At 44.1% G+C, this 14,321-nt stretch overlaps 1 protein-coding gene across 1 annotated transcript in view; it reads right to left on the bottom strand.

Annotated features, from left to right (window-relative positions):
• Positions 1-3,595: 3,595 nt before the first annotated feature.
• LOC141172333 (potassium voltage-gated channel subfamily A member 7-like) overlaps positions 3,596-14,321 on the bottom strand; it is a 47,980-nt gene continuing 37,254 nt past the window's right edge. Inside the window, exon 2 of the mRNA XM_073656425.1 lies at positions 3,596-4,797. Within this exon, the coding sequence (XP_073512526.1) occupies positions 3,928-4,797 (870 nt within the window). The 3' untranslated portion in view covers positions 3,596-3,927. The remainder of the gene's footprint in view (positions 4,798-14,321) is intronic.

Below are 14,321 nucleotides of genomic sequence, written 5' to 3'. Positions count from 1 at the left end.
GCATTCTCCAATGCTGCAAGCAGAGGCAGCTTTGTTCCTCAACATTGAACTGTGCATTCTCCAATGCTGCAAGCAAAGGCAGCTTTGTTCCTCAGCACTGAACTGTGCATTCTCCAATGCTGCAAGCAGAGGCGGCTTTGTTCCTCAGCACTGAACTGTGCATTCTCCAATGCTGCAAGCAGAGGCGGCTTTGCCTGTGCAGCATCGATCGAGCACAGTGGCACTGAAGCAGCCTGGATCAAGCAATCCAGCCGGCTTCAGTGCAGAACATACAAGCTCTATAAAAAAGAGCTTGCAAGCACTGCAATCCCTGCCTAGGAAACCAGTTACCACTGATAGACTGCAGAGGTGGCCGGTAATTTTGGCAATGAGCTGTAAACAATAAAATTTAAAATCTCTTTGTTCTGGGGAGCAGAGAGAAATTTTTATACCAAGTAAATGACAAAGATGTTTTGCAATTTTAACCAAGAGATTAACCTTTAAATATAAAATTTTAAAAAAGTAAACAAAAAAGCACAAATAAGGAATAAAACTCTTTGCAATAAATAAATGGTTTACTATTAGATAAATATACATTTTCCAAGATGACATTGTGCTTACATGTACTGTATTAAGAAGTGGCCCGTGGCACTGGCCAGTGTGTCTTTGGCACTTTCATATAGTAGTCCTGTGTAAACAATTTGCATAGTATCATCTCTTTGTTAATTCAATTATAACAAATTATATATGCAAAAAAAAGCACTCAAAACATCACCTTGGCTCCTTTACAAATAGAATTAATGCGGTTTGTAAGAGATATAACAAATTCAAAAGCAATGCCAGCTTTAACAGTTCACACTCTTAAGCAGAAGTCATTGTCCACCTTCTTCGAATGCTCTGAATGCATAGATGTTTTATTTTCCTACGTGTCATCAAGGCTTCACATCACACAACCCTCCACCCCACCAAGAAAAAATCTTCGGCAGATCACTTCACCTCATTTACTGTCTTGTTGGAGTGAAAGGCTCATTAAAACACAAGTATGCTGTTTCTACTGTCAAGTCTTTAGGTAGGTCGGATGATTGAACCAATTATAGTCCCCTCGTGAGTTTGTAATGACCATGACCTGACTGCCATCGGAAACTTCTCAAAGAGGTAGTGATGGAAATAAAACACCCCCTCCGGTTCATCTCTTATATCACAACTTGGAAGTGAGGATATGCAATATTTGTCCAGAATACTCTGGTCTGGGTTATGTCTTGTCTATGAGAAGAAGACAAGCCAGATACGTTGCCGATGCGTTTTGTGCAGTTTATGTTTTTGTCACTTCACTCTACCGGTTAAACCTTTTCTAGGATGTACGCTAGTATCCCATGTTAATATTTTTCCAAGTAGCCACAAGGATTTTGGAAATTAAACAATAAAATAATGTTTTAAAGCAACCAATAATGCACCAATATTGCCTGAAATATTCCAATAATGGAGCGAAATATATATTTTTTGTTCTTCAAAAGATCTTTTACCTACAAATGACCATTCCTTGAAACAACATTCCCCAAAAAATCTATTGTCCTTTATGTCACTTTTTGCATTAGACTTTAGTGGAGATATCATGGTACCTGGGCTGTGCTTGTAGGAAAGAAGAAAATGCCTGAATGGTATACAATTAAGGTTTCAATTCACACCAACGCGTTTCGGTGCCAAAGTAGTGCCTTTTTCAAGCTAAAAAAGAAAAATTGATGCCGGACTGGCACATTCTTCAAGGTGAAAAAACAAATGTCAGCCCGTAGCCGAAACACATTAGTGTGAATAAAAACCTTAATTGTATACCATTGAGGCTTCTTCATTCCCAGACACAGCCCAGGTACCTGGAAGAAGTTCTCCTCCAGCCACAGGGCTGCAGCTGTTTATTCTTAGGCTCTTATAGGTGTTGTGCCCTTACACAACCCCTTTCCAGGTGAGCATTACCATCGCTCTCACCCTCTCTTATTTCTATTGTAGTATTGCCCTATTGTGCATTTCTGTCCCAACCAGACCTCAGCATTTTTTACATTACAGCACAGTGACTTAAAGTTATGTGTTATATTGATCATAAAAAAAAACTCCAATATAGATGTTAAGCGGGAGGGTATTGCAAGCCAACAATTACCATTGGGCACCAACAGAAAAAAAAAGTCTACAATCTCTTAAATGTGTAATCAGATCACGTTCGTACTCCTGTGGCTCACATCGCACAAACCAATGGTCATAGTCTAAATAACTAGGGCAAGCCCCAGAAGGAGCTGTGAAAGCGAAACCCAGGGACAGGCAAGAGTCTGGCTTTCCACTAGGACCCTATACTTTTATAACACACATTTTTTATAATTGTTAGTTAGTATTTTAGAATAAATAACCTCTTGAGTATCCGAACTTGAGGTCTGCTGCCCTATTCATAATCTATCCCTAGGGGTATCAAGTCTGAAAATGGGATTTTCGTTAACCTGCGCTGGAAGACTACAAGTACTAGTGGACAATCATTGTAACAGAGATGTTCTGCTTTAGAGAACTTTTATCCTTATGTGTATACAGAGGTGGTGTGTGGAAATCGACATTCAGACTGTGAACTGTAAAGGGACGGACCAAAGAGATCTACTATGTAAGCCACCAAACCTGAACCCTTGGGGGAGAGAGGGGATCAAAGGCACCTTTGTGTTATAAAAGCACTTTTGGGGACATTTGGGGAAACCCAGGAGCTTTAACTTACAACTCTTAGGACTACCCCAAACAAATTCTTATTCATCAACTATCTAAAACCCTGTGTGAGGAGGGATCAATGTGATGTTATGGACATTTTCAATTTTTGGGCTTCAGGGGAACATACAGGCAACATATTAAAACTAAGAGGTCATAAGAAGTGATGGAATGAGGTAAAGGTCTGCTGAAATATTTGAGGAGATGGAAACTTAAACCTCATTATCATGTTAAAAAAATAAAGACTTTTACCGAAAATTAAGACAAAAGTTTTGACTGAAATTTGTATTGCAGAAGAACATTGTGTATCTTCAAAAACTTTACACAAAAGTTGCCCCATTTAGTCAGTGTCCAAGGAAATTACAGTGAACTGACTGTAACCAATCATTCCTTGGGACCTCACCATCGTCTATTCCAATGTTCTTCAAAAACAGAGCTCATACATATATATATATATATATATATATATATATATATATATATATATATATAAATGACAAAAATTTTTGTAAACCCAACGGCTGTTAAAATGGATTAAATAAATTATTTCACAAACATTCATTCTCCGTTTCTCTTCTAGGTGAACCCCACATTTTTCAGTCTTTAGGGGTCACGTTATTATACTAGGTCATATTCAGTATCATGTTGCACATTTTGCACCTTTGCCCTCGGAAACCTTTGTTGTCATTTTTGTGAATTGATTCATTTGCCATTTTTTGGAGCCTGATTTCACAATATGTTTCCCTGAGCTCATAATAGTGCAGTATGTCATAATTGTCATCTTCTTCGTTCTTAGACTTTGGTGAAGGACCTTCCATTGGCCAAGAGTACGCGGTAAATTTTGCAATTCGTTATTCTTCACTAGAATGCTTGTGTTATATGTTTGTTTGTTTTTTTTCAAAAAATTCACATATTTCATCTCATGTCAACCCCAGCTCTGTGTCTTATAGTGGTGACACTTCATCAGCATAATCAGTGGAAACCTTGTCTACCTTAAGATTGCCAAAAAGCCATTAATAAACTTCCAAAATTCTTCCTAATTTAAAATAAGCCAAGTATTTAAAAGCAAATTCAGCATGGCACTATTCATATTTCTCAAACTGATTGGACACCAATACTCTTCATTTAAGACTCCAAAATGAAAGATGATGAAATGATGATGAGGGTAATGATGAAGATGATATGATACTAGTTGGGAAAAAGCCACCTTAGCAAAAATCACACTTCAGTTATTGTACGTGACTGTCCAGAATTTTTACTTTTATCATCCAGGGGGCCCAGTCCATCCAGATATTCTGGCTTCGAATGGCTATATAAATTCTTCAATTTATCCAGTATGGGACTCTTATCCTTTCCCACCGTCTTTGGAGTATGGGGTGGACCATTAGGACATGAACCAACGTGATTATACTGGCCCATATCTGAGCACTCTGTCTCACGATGGTAGAAATAACTGAAGTTGGAGACAATGACTGGCACAGGAAGAGAGATGGTCAACACACCGGCAATGGCACAGAGTGAGCCCACCAGTTTACCACCAACAGTCTCAGGAGACATATCTCCATAGCCTACAGTTGTCATTGTGACCACAGCCCACCAGAAGGCTTCCGGGATGCTGGTAAACTTGGTGTCTTCATGATCTGCTTCTGCAAAGTATACAGAACTGGAGAAGAGTATAACTCCAATAAACAGAAAGAATATAAGAAGCCCAAGTTCTCGCATACTTGCTTTCAGTGTCTGTCCCAAAATCTGTAATCCCTTGGAGTGCCGGGACAGCTTAAAGATACGGAAGACTCTCACCAAACGGATTACCCTGAGAATGGCCAATGACATGGCTGGTTGGCCCACACCTTTGTTGCGAGCTAGTTCTGTGCCTAGTGCAACAAAGTATGGTATTATAGCCACAAAGTCAATAATATTCATGATATCCTTGAAGAAGGCCGCCTTGCTGGGAGAGGCAATGAAACGTACAGAGAGCTCAAAGGAGAACCAACAGATGCATATGGTTTCCACAATAAAGAAGGGATCCTCAAATGGACTTTTCTCTTTAAAGCTGTGTGTGATATTACTCCTATGAACCGGCTGTACCTGCAACATAAAGAAACAAAAAACATTTTTAGCACATTTACAATACGTAGATGAAAACTTTTAAAGGGGTTATCCCATCTGGGACATTTATGGCTCAAATAAATATTAAATAACCCTCTAAAGAAAGCATTACTACAACTAAATATCACCATAAACATAATAATGAACTTTATTGGTACACAGTAAAAAGAAGCATATAGAAAAAATATATATAAAAACATGACATATAATGCACATAATATAAAGAAGAAAAACTTTTACCCCTGATGAAGCACGGTGTGCGAAACGCATGTCAGGCTGGCTGGACATCTTGACTTCCCTCCTACCGCTGGTTAGTATTATTATATATGACTATGTGCTATATATGTATATGGTTTCACTTTATATGTGTTTTCATTAATATAACTGCCCCCATGGACTATAAATCCCTTAAGGATCAGGCAATTTTTCGTTTTTGCGCTTTCGTTTATTCCTCCCCTTATTCCAAGAGCCATAACTTTTTCATTTTTACATTGAGATCGCCGTGTGAGGGCTTGTTTTTTGCTGGACGAGTTGTACTTTTGAATGGCACCATTCATTATATCATACAATGTAATGGAAAGCGGGAAAACATTATTTAAATGTGGCAAAATAGCAAAAAAAGTGTAATTCCGCAATTATTTTTCAGGTTATTTATACCATATAAATACCATACCGTAAGTCATTCCTAACTTTGGTTTATTCTGGGGTTCTTGATTTGCCCTGCCACCTCAGCCCCTTTTCTCCTTTACATTGTGTGGGTTATATGTCATGTTTTGATATATATTTCTTCTATATGTTTTTATTACTGTATACAAATAAAGTTTATTATGTCTTGTGGTGATATTTGGTCACCGTCATGCTTTTTTTAGTGGGTTATTTGTTTTTTCGTATTTGCATGAGACCCTTATAAGATTCTTCCTGGACTACATTGGTGTCATTCCCATAAAACTTGTAACATACCTGGCGGCGTCCTTGCATGGTGGTCCATCTCCCACTGTGCAAGAGAGCGCACTTGATCTCCTGTCCAGAATGTCTCTCTGGCTTCCCTCCATGCTGTCTGTTTGTGTCTGTTTCTGCTGCTTAAGGGCGGCGCCCGATCACTTCCTGCTTTTTGTACCTGCTGTGGGTCACGCCCCTTGTGCGTCCTCAGCCTATTGCTGTCTGACACTTGGTATATAGCTCAGCAGCTCCCTTCTATCCCTGCCTGAGCATAGTGTTTCCTTCAGTGTGTGCTTGCACTCTGAAGGTGCCAGGTCCCGTTCTTTGTTTCCTTGTCTGCCTTTCCTGGAGGCTGTATTTCCAGGCCTGTCTGAACTGAGTCCTGTATGTCTTCTGCTTTGCGGTATCAGCTCCCGTGTCTGAACTGAGTCCTGTATGTCTCCTGCTTTGCGGTATCAGCTCCCGTGTCTGAACTGAGTCCTGTATGTCTCCTGCTTTTCGGTATTAGTTCCCGTGTCTGAACTGAGTCCTTTCTGTGTTCTCTTGTCTGTCCTGTCTGAACACGCTCCTAGCCTGTTCCTCCTGCCTTCTAGGGGCCGATTACCTAGACCCGTTCCTGTATCTTGTCTGACCTGTCTGAACACGCTCCTAGCCTGTTCCTCTCGCCTTCTAGTGGCCGATTTCCTAGACCCGCTCCTGTGTCTGGTCTGTCCTGTCTGAACACGCTCCTTGCCTGTTCGCTCCGCCTTCTAGTGGCCGATTTCCTAGACCCGCTCCTGTGTCTGGTCTGTCCTGTCTGAACACGCTCCTTGCCTGTTCGTTCCGCCTCTCTGGGGGCCGTATTCCCAGACCCGCTCCTGTATCCCTCTGCAGTGTCGGTCTCCTCCGTACACTCAGTTCCAGTCTGAACTCTCTCCTGTCCTTTACCTGTTTTGCCTCTATGTCCGTTCCCTTCCTTTTGCTGCAGAGTCTGAACTCGTACCTAACTCCTGCTTGTTGTCTCTGCAAGTACTGTGTGAGTATCTGGCTCTGTCTTTCCCTTCCTGTCTGTTCCGTGTGAACAGAGCCCTGTCCTCCCTGCTCAGCCTTGTCTGCACTCTAGCTGTGCTTGCCTGTAACCCTCTGCCTGTATTGTTCCTTAGTCCCGGTGTGTACTGGGTCCTATCCCGCCTGTGTTCCTACCTGCTAGTGCCTCCCTGTCTGCACTCTAGCTGTGCTTGCCTTTACCCCCCTGCCTGCATACCCGCCTGCCTGCATACCAGTCGTGCCTGCCTATACCCACCAGTCTGTGTGCCAGCCTACCAGCCTGTTCCTGTATTCCCCTGTGTGGGTCAACAGCCGTGTCCGGGGTCTGTCCTGGAGTAGCACCTGGTCCCTCTGCTCGGTTCCTCCTTGGTGCACTGGCGTCGTATGCCGTCGTGCGACCCTGGTCGGATCGGGTGAATACCTAGTCACGCCCCTCCAGGCATTCACTCTCCGCCACGGTCCAGTGGAATCACTACCAATCACACGCACACGCCGCTTAGCCCGGGCGTGTGCATAACAGCATGCTCAGGCCATGGTTCCCGTTGAGCCCCACGGCCTTCGCTCTTTGAGAAGTTTTTCCAGCGAATACATGCATTAAAATAAATAAATAAATTTTTTTCCCCCTTTAGCTGAGTTCCAGGCAAATTACGCACCCGTCCAGATGGATCTATCAGCTCTCGTTCCTGCGGATCCGCCACGTTACTATGGGGATCCAAGACAGTGTCGTGCATTTGTGGAGCAATGCATGCTACACTTTAAGGCCTACCCTCTCTATTTTCCTTCCGATTGGGCTAAAGTGGCCTTTATGATTGACTACCTAGCGGGTGATGCCTTGAAATGGGTCACCCCCCTATGGGAAGCATGGGATCCTGTCATCCTTGACCTGCAGGCCTTCCTGGTGGCCTTTCGTATGGTCTTCGAGGACCCTAACTCTGAAGCCCCTGCTGAAGCTTCACTTCCCAATATCCCGGAGCAGCCCCGACGGGTAATGTGTGTGGGTAGCGCAATAGTCCTCCAGCCCAATGAGACTACTGCCCACCCAGAATCCTCACAGGGTGACTACGCTTTCCGGAATACTTCTCTCAACCTCAAGAGGCAGTCCAGACGTGCTAGACTTAGAGGCAAGCCGTCACGCCAGGGTCTGTCCTCCCTGAGACCTCCTGACCCCAACCTTGAAGTCCCTACTGAAGCTTCATCTCCCTGTATCCCGGAGAAACCCCAATGGGTAATGTGCGTGGGTAGTGCACCAGTTCTCCTGGCTGAAGAGACTTCTGCCCATCCAGACTCCACACAGGAGAACTTCCTGCACCCGGCATCAGATGCTTCTCTCTCTTTAACCGGTGTGCATGTCCAAGGATGCTCCAAAGCTGTGGTTACCTCAGAGTCTGTGCACCTCTACTACCTGGCGGAGGATCCCCTGTTGCCTCCTGAACCCTCCAGGATACCACTCGATGACAAATGGAGAGAGACTTCTCTACACCCGGTACACAATACTTTGTCCGCTTCGTCCTGTGAGCCTGACAATGGGTACCCCAAAGTGGTAGTTACCTCCGAGTCTCTACACCCCTCCGACCAGGCGGAGGATCTCCAGTTGTCTCCTGAACCCTTCGGGGTGCTACCTGGTAGCGAAAGGACAGAGACTCTCCTATACTCTGTACCTGATACCTCGCTCGCTTCGTCCAGTGAGTCCAACCTAGTGTACTCCGAAGCAGAGGTTACTCCTGAGTCTCTACACCCCTCCGACCAGGCGGAGGACCTCCAGTTGTGTTCAGAATCCTTCGGGGTGCCACCTGGTGGTGAATGGACAGAGACTTTCCTATACTCGGTACCCGATACCTCGCCTGCTTCCTCCAGTGAGTCTGACCTAGTGTACTCTGAAGCAGTTGTTTTCTCTGAGCCTCTGCACTCTTCTGACCCGGCGGAGGACCTCCAGTTGTTTCCTGAATCCTCCGGGGTACCACCAGATAACAAAGAGACAGTGACTTTTCCTCATTATGTACCTGATAACCCGTCTATTTTTTCCTGTGAGCTTGACAAGATGTACCTCGAAGCAGAGATTACCCTCAAGTCTCTGTCCCCCTCCAACCCAGTGAACGACTGGTCCTCGAATTCCCTGCGGAAGATTCTGGCAGGCCTGAAGAAGAGGGGGCGTAAGGGGGGAGGTACTGTAACATACCTGGCGGCGTCCTTGCATGGTGGTCCATCTCCCACTGTGCAAGAGAGCGCACTTGATCTCCTGTCCAGAATGTCTCTCTGGCTTCCCTCCATGCTGTCTGTTTGTGTCTGTTTCTGCTGCTTAAGGGCGGCGCCCGATCACTTCCTGCTTTTTGTACCTGCTGTGGGTCACGCCCCTTGTGCGTCCTCAGCCTATTGCTGTCTGACACTTGGTATATAGCTCAGCAGCTCCCTTCTATCCCTGCCTGAGCATAGTGTTTCCTTCAGTGTGTGCTTGCACTCTGAAGGTGCCAGGTCCCGTTCTTTGTTTCCTTGTCTGCCTTTCCTGGAGGCTGTATTTCCAGGCCTGTCTGAACTGAGTCCTGTATGTCTTCTGCTTTGCGGTATCAGCTCCCGTGTCTGAACTGAGTCCTGTATGTCTCCTGCTTTGCGGTATCAGCTCCCGTGTCTGAACTGAGTCCTGTATGTCTCCTGCTTTTCGGTATTAGTTCCCGTGTCTGAACTGAGTCCTTTCTGTGTTCTCTTGTCTGTCCTGTCTGAACACGCTCCTAGCCTGTTCCTCCTGCCTTCTAGGGGCCGATTACCTAGACCCGTTCCTGTATCTTGTCTGACCTGTCTGAACACGCTCCTAGCCTGTTCCTCTCGCCTTCTAGTGGCCGATTTCCTAGACCCGCTCCTGTGTCTGGTCTGTCCTGTCTGAACACGCTCCTTGCCTGTTCGCTCCGCCTTCTAGTGGCCGATTTCCTAGACCCGCTCCTGTGTCTGGTCTGTCCTGTCTGAACACGCTCCTTGCCTGTTCGTTCCGCCTCTCTGGGGGCCGTATTCCCAGACCCGCTCCTGTATCCCTCTGCAGTGTCGGTCTCCTCCGTACACTCAGTTCCAGTCTGAACTCTCTCCTGTCCTTTACCTGTTTTGCCTCTATGTCCGTTCCCTTCCTTTTTCTGCAGAGTCTGAACTCGTACCTAACTCCTGCTTGTTGTCTCTGCAAGTACTGTGTGAGTATCTGGCTCTGTCTTTCCCTTCCTGTCTGTTCCGTGTGAACAGAGCCCTGTCCTCCCTGCTCAGCCTTGTCTGCACTCTAGCTGTGCTTGCCTGTAACCCTCTGCCTGTATTGTTCCTTAGTCCCGGTGTGTACTGGGTCCTATCCCGCCTGTGTTCCTACCTGCTAGTGCCTCCCTGTCTGCACTCTAGCTGTGCTTGCCTTTACCCCCCTGCCTGCATACCCGCCTGCCTGCATACCAGTCGTGCCTGCCTATACCCACCAGTCTGTGTGCCAGCCTACCAGCCTGTTCCTGTATTCCCCTGTGTGGGTCAACAGCCGTGTCCGGGGTCTGTCCTGGAGTAGCACCTGGTCCCTCTGCTCGGTTCCTCCTTGGTGCACTGGCGTCGTATGCCGTCGTGCGACCCTGGTCGGATCGGGTGAATACCTAGTCACGCCCCTCCAGGCATTCACTCTCCGGCACGGTCCAGTGGAATCACTACCAATCACACGCACACGCCGCTTAGCCCGGGCGTGTGCATAACAAAACTAAAGCCAACTCGTGCACAGCCACTTCTCAATTTTTGACAGCTCGGTAGAACCCTCACTTATTGGACATTTATTGCATATCCGATCAATGATGATAAAACCCCTTTTAATGAATGGACAACTGGGCATACCTTTTCCATTATAATTGGGCATATCCCTATTCTGCACGGTCCAATGAATGCTGACAATAACATACCCTAATGACAAGGATAATGGTAATTTCCAGTTGTCATTTTATTAAAACATTTTTTCAGAAGAAATAACAGATGAACTTCACAAGGGAAAGTTCTAAGAATTGCTAAAAATTCTAAGAAAGAATTATTATCTCATGAGGAATGCCAGAATTTACTGAAATTGATGTCAAGAAAGATCTAAAGAAACAAACATGTAAATGATAGTAGAATTAATCTGACCTGAAAAACTAATATCCTCTCCCCTTCTAAACTGACTACCAATAGGGTTGTCAGATCCAAGTGGTGAAAGAGGAACAATCAAGATTCATCATGGCCTGGAAGGGAGGGCTGTGCAGTCAGAGTCGTGGAGTCGGTGTCCATTTTGGTGGCGTCGGAGTCGGTATCAAATGGACCGACTCCGACTCCAAAAATATATAATAAATTGCGTACAGTAGTACAATGCAGGATGTGCTGTAAATTTTTTTATAAGACTTTGGGAAAGTTATGAAATGTCCTATAAATGTCTGTTCTATTCCTGATCTAAGGATCTTAGCTTTTAGTTGAGATGAATCTGTGCTGCACTTTATGTACACGCTCAATAGTGAGGCAGGGCTGTGGAGTCGGAGTCGTGGAGTCGGAGTCGGGAGTCAGGGAAATTGAGGAGTCGGAGGCTTGGCTTACCGACTCCACAGCCCTACCGTTTGTCGGGTGAACAAAAAATTTTAGTTGACCAGTCAGATTCTGCTGTCGTCTTGAACAAAATTAGCCAAGTTTTCAGTCCACTTGTCGGACAAAAGATCTTTTATCCACAAGTGATCTTCCTTTAAAAGAATATTCCCAGAAGAATTGTTCGTCCTTTGTCCGGTCATGGAACATGTATGGCCAAGTTGAAGAACTGCGACAGCCGATATGGATTAAGGACTCATTCAGACGTCAGTGATCTTAGTTGACCAAAAAATATAGCTTCATCAACATTTTCGATCCGAGTTTGGTCACTGTGTTTCATCAGTTTTTCTCGTATGAAAATAAAAGATGAAAGGTTCTCCAACTTCTTCTATCAACAGACCATAAAAAGGACAGCACATAGATGGCATCCAATTTTGTTATTGACCCATAGAATCACATTGGCGAGTTTGATCCAACACTCAGATCAAAATTGGACAACTCTTCGTGCTTTTATGTGGACCTCTCGGTCTGCAAAAATACATGGATATGTGACCAGCTCTATAGAATGTGCAAGGTTCTAGCTGCGAAAAACACAGATAGAACCCGTAGATGAAAAACTGACGTCTGAATGTGCCTTTTGGCTGCATTCACACAGACATGATTCACAGACCAGTCGTGGGGGTCTCCCGACCTGTACTTAAGAGCCTCCTTTGAGGCTGTCAAGTTTGAGACTGGAGATACATGGCCAGTTTGAGCATTGTGGTCCGCTACACACGTAGGTTCAACAGATGATCGTTCATTCAATGGATTTTCAACCATCAACCTACTTCTATCTATTGCTTAAGGACACCTTAAGGCAACGGCAAATTAAGATAAGGTGAAATAGAAAATAAAGGGTTAGTATAGGCAATGACCTAAGCGCTAGAGTTAAAGATCAACGAGAAGAATTGCAATGAAACTGTATTGATCAAGTTAGCACAATATTCCATTACAAAAAAAGTTCTGCACCAACTGTTAATTAAAGGTTATGTATCCTAAAACTCAGAGTTCAGAACCTGCCCTTCAATCTTCAGATGTGAAAACGAACCCCGTGCGAATGATGAGGACTAGTGTAAAATGAAACACGAGTTGGTAATTATTGAAGGCAAGGTGCCATGAGCTTCAAATAAATACTGCTGGGCAAACACACACGCAATTTGGTGTTTTAGGGTCATCAACATTTGGAACTGAGACATTTTATGGCTTCCAAAAAAACATCTCTGAGCTTAAGAGGGCAGTCACAAAGGCTTCATAATTCAGTTCTACCACTGACCTCAAATGCTCTGACCACTCGTGTTAGTAACAAGGGTCACATTAGGACATAACCTTTCAAACTTCAGAGATGGGGTATTTCTTCCAAACAAATGAGTCACTAAACTTGTATACATAGTAATGTTTTGGATCTATGATATGAGTAAAAAATGTAACCGTTGACAAATTTTCATTGGATATCCTTCGTGAAATAAATGGGTAATATTCACTGGTCGATTCTGATGTCCAGAATTTCTTACTGTAAATATGTCTATCTGCAGTCCTGCAACTTGGAGACTTTTGATGTTCCATCGCCCAGCTGTATACCCATTGGCCCCAATTTATCAAGACCAAAGAAGGGTCTTGATAAATCGGGGCATGAAGGAGTCAGATGCTCCCAATTCATGAAGTGGTGCATGCATCCTAATGAATCCGGAGTGTCTGACAAGAGGCTTGCACCTCCGTGCTCATCCTCACAAATCTTACTCCAGTCTCTGACATGGAGTCATGGAGTAGATGAGCTATTGATATAGAGTTGGGGTGGGACGGGGCATGGCCGGGTCGCGACACCACAGCTCATCTAATCCATGATGAACTGTGGCATTCGTTACGTCAGGAATCTTACTCCAGTCTTACTCCAGAAATATAGAGTAAGATTTGTGGTGAGGCACAGGGAAGCACACCACCACTCGACAGGCGCTGGGCAGTACTGGAACAGAGCTGGGGTGGGACCTCTCCAGGGATCCTTTCAATGTCATATTAATTAAAAATACCAGCGTTTCATACTCCAGAAATGCTACTCCAGTCAATGACTGGAGTAGCATTTCTAGTGCATCGCATGGGTGTGCCCGCCACTTAAAAGAGGCACTGAATTCAAGTGGGGTGCACATCTTAATAAATTTGACACCATCTATCTCATCAAGACTGGCATAGCGCGATTGTGTGGTACGCCAGACTTGATGAGTTGTCTCCAATATCTTTTAAGAGAAACATGATTCAGGAAACGCCATTGATTTTTTTTCCTAAAGTGTTTTTTAGCATCTATTTGGTAATTTTCCGAGTGTTTTTTTTTTTACCTTTTTTAGGCACTATTATTGCAATTTTGAGGCAACTTTTTTTTACTGGCGTTTCTGGTAAATTTTTTTAACTCTATTCAACAATGAAGAAAGTGTTCAAACAAAAACGCTGGGAAAATACAAAAAACACATCCATGCACCTTCCGTCTTTTGAGCCTTCCCATTGACTTCTATTATGAAGCACGTTGCGTCCTCAGAGCAGAGGATGCCTAAAGAATGGTTGGATCACTTCTTTTAACTTTTTAACTTCTTGGCATCTTTGGAAGCCTGAAGAGACGCTCCAAAGCCTGAACAGATGAACAAGTGTTTTTTTTTACATATAAATGCACATGTTCATTCTTTGGAGTGTTTAGTTAGTGGTTTTTGGAGCAGACCCGCCTGAAAAAGACATTTTTTCCAGGAATTTATTTTTTTGAGAACCGAAGTTTAAATCCAAGAGTCCTGTCACTTTCCAAGTTCCTTCTACTTTGATTACTGTCCGAATCAACTGCTTAGGAATATTTTTTTTTCTAATTTTGCACAAAATTCTCAAAAAGTGTCAACAAATATCATAAGGAAAAAAGAAGAAAGACTTAAAAATAAAATCAAAGAATGAATCCGACCCATTGAGTCCAAAGTTAAACCAAGGAA

This window comes from Phyllobates terribilis, unplaced genomic scaffold (genome assembly GCF_046119375.1).
Source record: "Phyllobates terribilis strain yellow unplaced genomic scaffold, ASM4611937v1 Scaffold_12__6_contigs__length_324123572, whole genome shotgun sequence".
In the NCBI taxonomy this organism is placed as follows: Eukaryota; Metazoa; Chordata; class Amphibia; order Anura; family Dendrobatidae; genus Phyllobates; species Phyllobates terribilis.
Note: the sequence above shows the minus strand (reverse complement) of the source record. Positions and strands in the feature narration are given on the sequence as shown.